The sequence below is a fragment of the Nymphaea colorata genome, chromosome 10 (assembly GCF_008831285.2).
Source record: "Nymphaea colorata isolate Beijing-Zhang1983 chromosome 10, ASM883128v2, whole genome shotgun sequence".
Taxonomy (NCBI): domain Eukaryota; kingdom Viridiplantae; phylum Streptophyta; class Magnoliopsida; order Nymphaeales; family Nymphaeaceae; genus Nymphaea; species Nymphaea colorata.
The window spans coordinates 10,777,691-10,779,818 of NC_045147.1; the positions used below are offsets into that span (position 1 = coordinate 10,777,691).

Genomic DNA, 2,128 nt, shown 5'->3' on the forward strand with positions numbered 1-2,128 from the left:
CGAGCCGAGATCGAATCGATGGTTCCACACTTCCACTCGACCATTTTTTCGAGTCGAGTTCAAGGCCATTAAACGCAGTTCTTTTGACTCGTATCAGCTCGGGAAAACATTGTGGGTGAAAAGTAACACGAATGAATCTATTTATTGTTTTCTTCATTGTTTCATCTTCATTTTTCCGTTTTTTTCTCTCTCTCTTCATGTCTTTCATCGTCTGATGGCGACGAACTCCTTGGATCGGCACCGACGCCCGGCGATCGGTGGAATTGGGATGGCAACCAGGCTGCAACAACGGTGCTCTTGTCTCCTCTCTCTCTCTCTCTCTCAATGTGAGAAAACAAGGTTTCTGAAAACCCTGAGCGCAGACCTCGCTCGAGTGAAACCAGCAAGGGTTTCTGAAACCCACAGACTCCTGCTCGAGCGAATGTCCGTTTTTTCTCTAACCTCATTCGAGTGAGGTATGTTCTCCCTCAAACCCTCGCTCGTGCAAAGGTCTGTTCTCTCTTTGACCCTTGCTTGAACGAGGGGCTGTTCTTCCTCAAACCCTCGCTCGAGTAAGGTTTCATCTCCTTTGAGGGTGTCTGGAACCCTGTTCGAGAGGGGGTTTCAAAAACCATCGAACGAGTGTTTTGGAAACTGAAACCCGTTCTAGATTTTCAGGCTTTCAACTGGATCTGAAGACCAATTTTTTTTTTCAAAGATTTTTGTAACATATGATTGTTCCTTCCCCTACATTTCGCTAACAAGGAGTGTGGCCCGGACAGTGTGCCCCTCGGCAGCAAAGTTTCCTTTGTGGGAACTACGGGTTTTCAAGCACTTAGATTCTTTAGAGACATGACCATTGCTAACAAGCGACACCTATATGTCAAAAAAAAAAAAGTAGAGTTAGAGATGTTTTTCTCATTCTGCTACAAGCTATAAATTGGCAATGGAGAAGATAAAAAGAGAAAGTGCCGGAGTAGTACCCTGACGAAGCAGTCGTGGAAATGCATCCTGAGCAAGCCGGCTGGTGCGCCGGATTCACGAGCAACGGCCTTGGCGACGGCCTGCCGCACCACTGCTTCAGCCGAAGCGCAGGTCTGCTTATAGTAATCGACGCGCAGCCCGTGGTGCCGAGCTAAACCAGCCCAGGAGGCCGCCCCTATCAGCAGGCAGCAGATGAGTACCAAGCTCCCGAGCAAGACGGGACGGGCATGTGGGGAGAAGTCGCCGGCCATGGGTGGAACTGGGTAGGATGTTTGTCGAAGCGCTTGCCTTTCTCTGCATGCAAGCGATCGTTTGATTTATAGGACAATGAGGTAAGGTTCTATTAGTCCGTGCAGAATTGCTATACCTAATCTGTCATTTTGCCACATTTATTATATACCGGCGAAACTCTGGCTCTGTCCTGTTGTGCCGAATTTCTATACTCTACCAATAAAAATTTGTCCGACCTCATTAGTCGTTACAACGAAACAGCAACAAATTTTTATTTGTTTTTACGTACTACTTTAAAAATAGCAATTGACATTACTGATCAAACAACAACAAAATTTTTATTTATTTTTATATACCTCTTCAAAAATGACGAACCAACCACAAATTTTTTATTTATTTTTATATATCCCTTCAAAAATGAGAATTGACATTAGCAGCAACTAAATTTTAATTTATTTTTATATACCCCTTCAAAAATGAGAATATGACGAAGCAACAACAAAATTTTTATTTATTTTTATATATCCCTTCAAAAATGAGAATTGACATTAGCAGCAACAAAATTTTTATTTATTTTTATATACCCCTTCAAAAATGAGAATTGACATTAGCATATTGACGAAGCAACAACAAATTTTTTATTTATTATTATATACCCCTCTAAAAATGAGAATCGACATTAGCATATTGACAAAGCAGCAACAAATTTTTTATTTATTTTTATATACCCATTCAAAAATGAGAATTGACAGACTAACGAAGCTACAACAAAATTTTTATTTATTTTTATATACTCCTTCAAAAATGAGAATTGACAGACTGACAAAGCAACAACAAAATTTTTATTTATTTTTATATACTCCTTCAAAAATGAGAATTTCTGTGAGAGAGAGAGAGTCATCCCAAGGAAAAGGACGGAGGACTAAACTCTGCT

General features: G+C 40.8%; 1 protein-coding gene across 1 annotated transcript; it reads right to left on the minus strand.

The window, feature by feature from the left end:
- Positions 1 to 312: 312 nt before the first annotated feature.
- Positions 313 to 1,217, minus strand: LOC126410490 (cationic peroxidase SPC4-like). The gene is made up of 2 exons (XM_050080306.1): positions 963 to 1,217; positions 313 to 855 (listed from the first exon to the last, which is right to left on the minus strand). The coding sequence occupies exons 1-2, from the start codon at positions 1,212 to 1,214 to the stop codon at positions 727 to 729; spliced, it is 381 nt and encodes a 126-aa protein (XP_049936263.1). The 5' UTR covers positions 1,215 to 1,217; the 3' UTR covers positions 313 to 726.
- Positions 1,218 to 2,128: the final 911 nt, after the last annotated feature.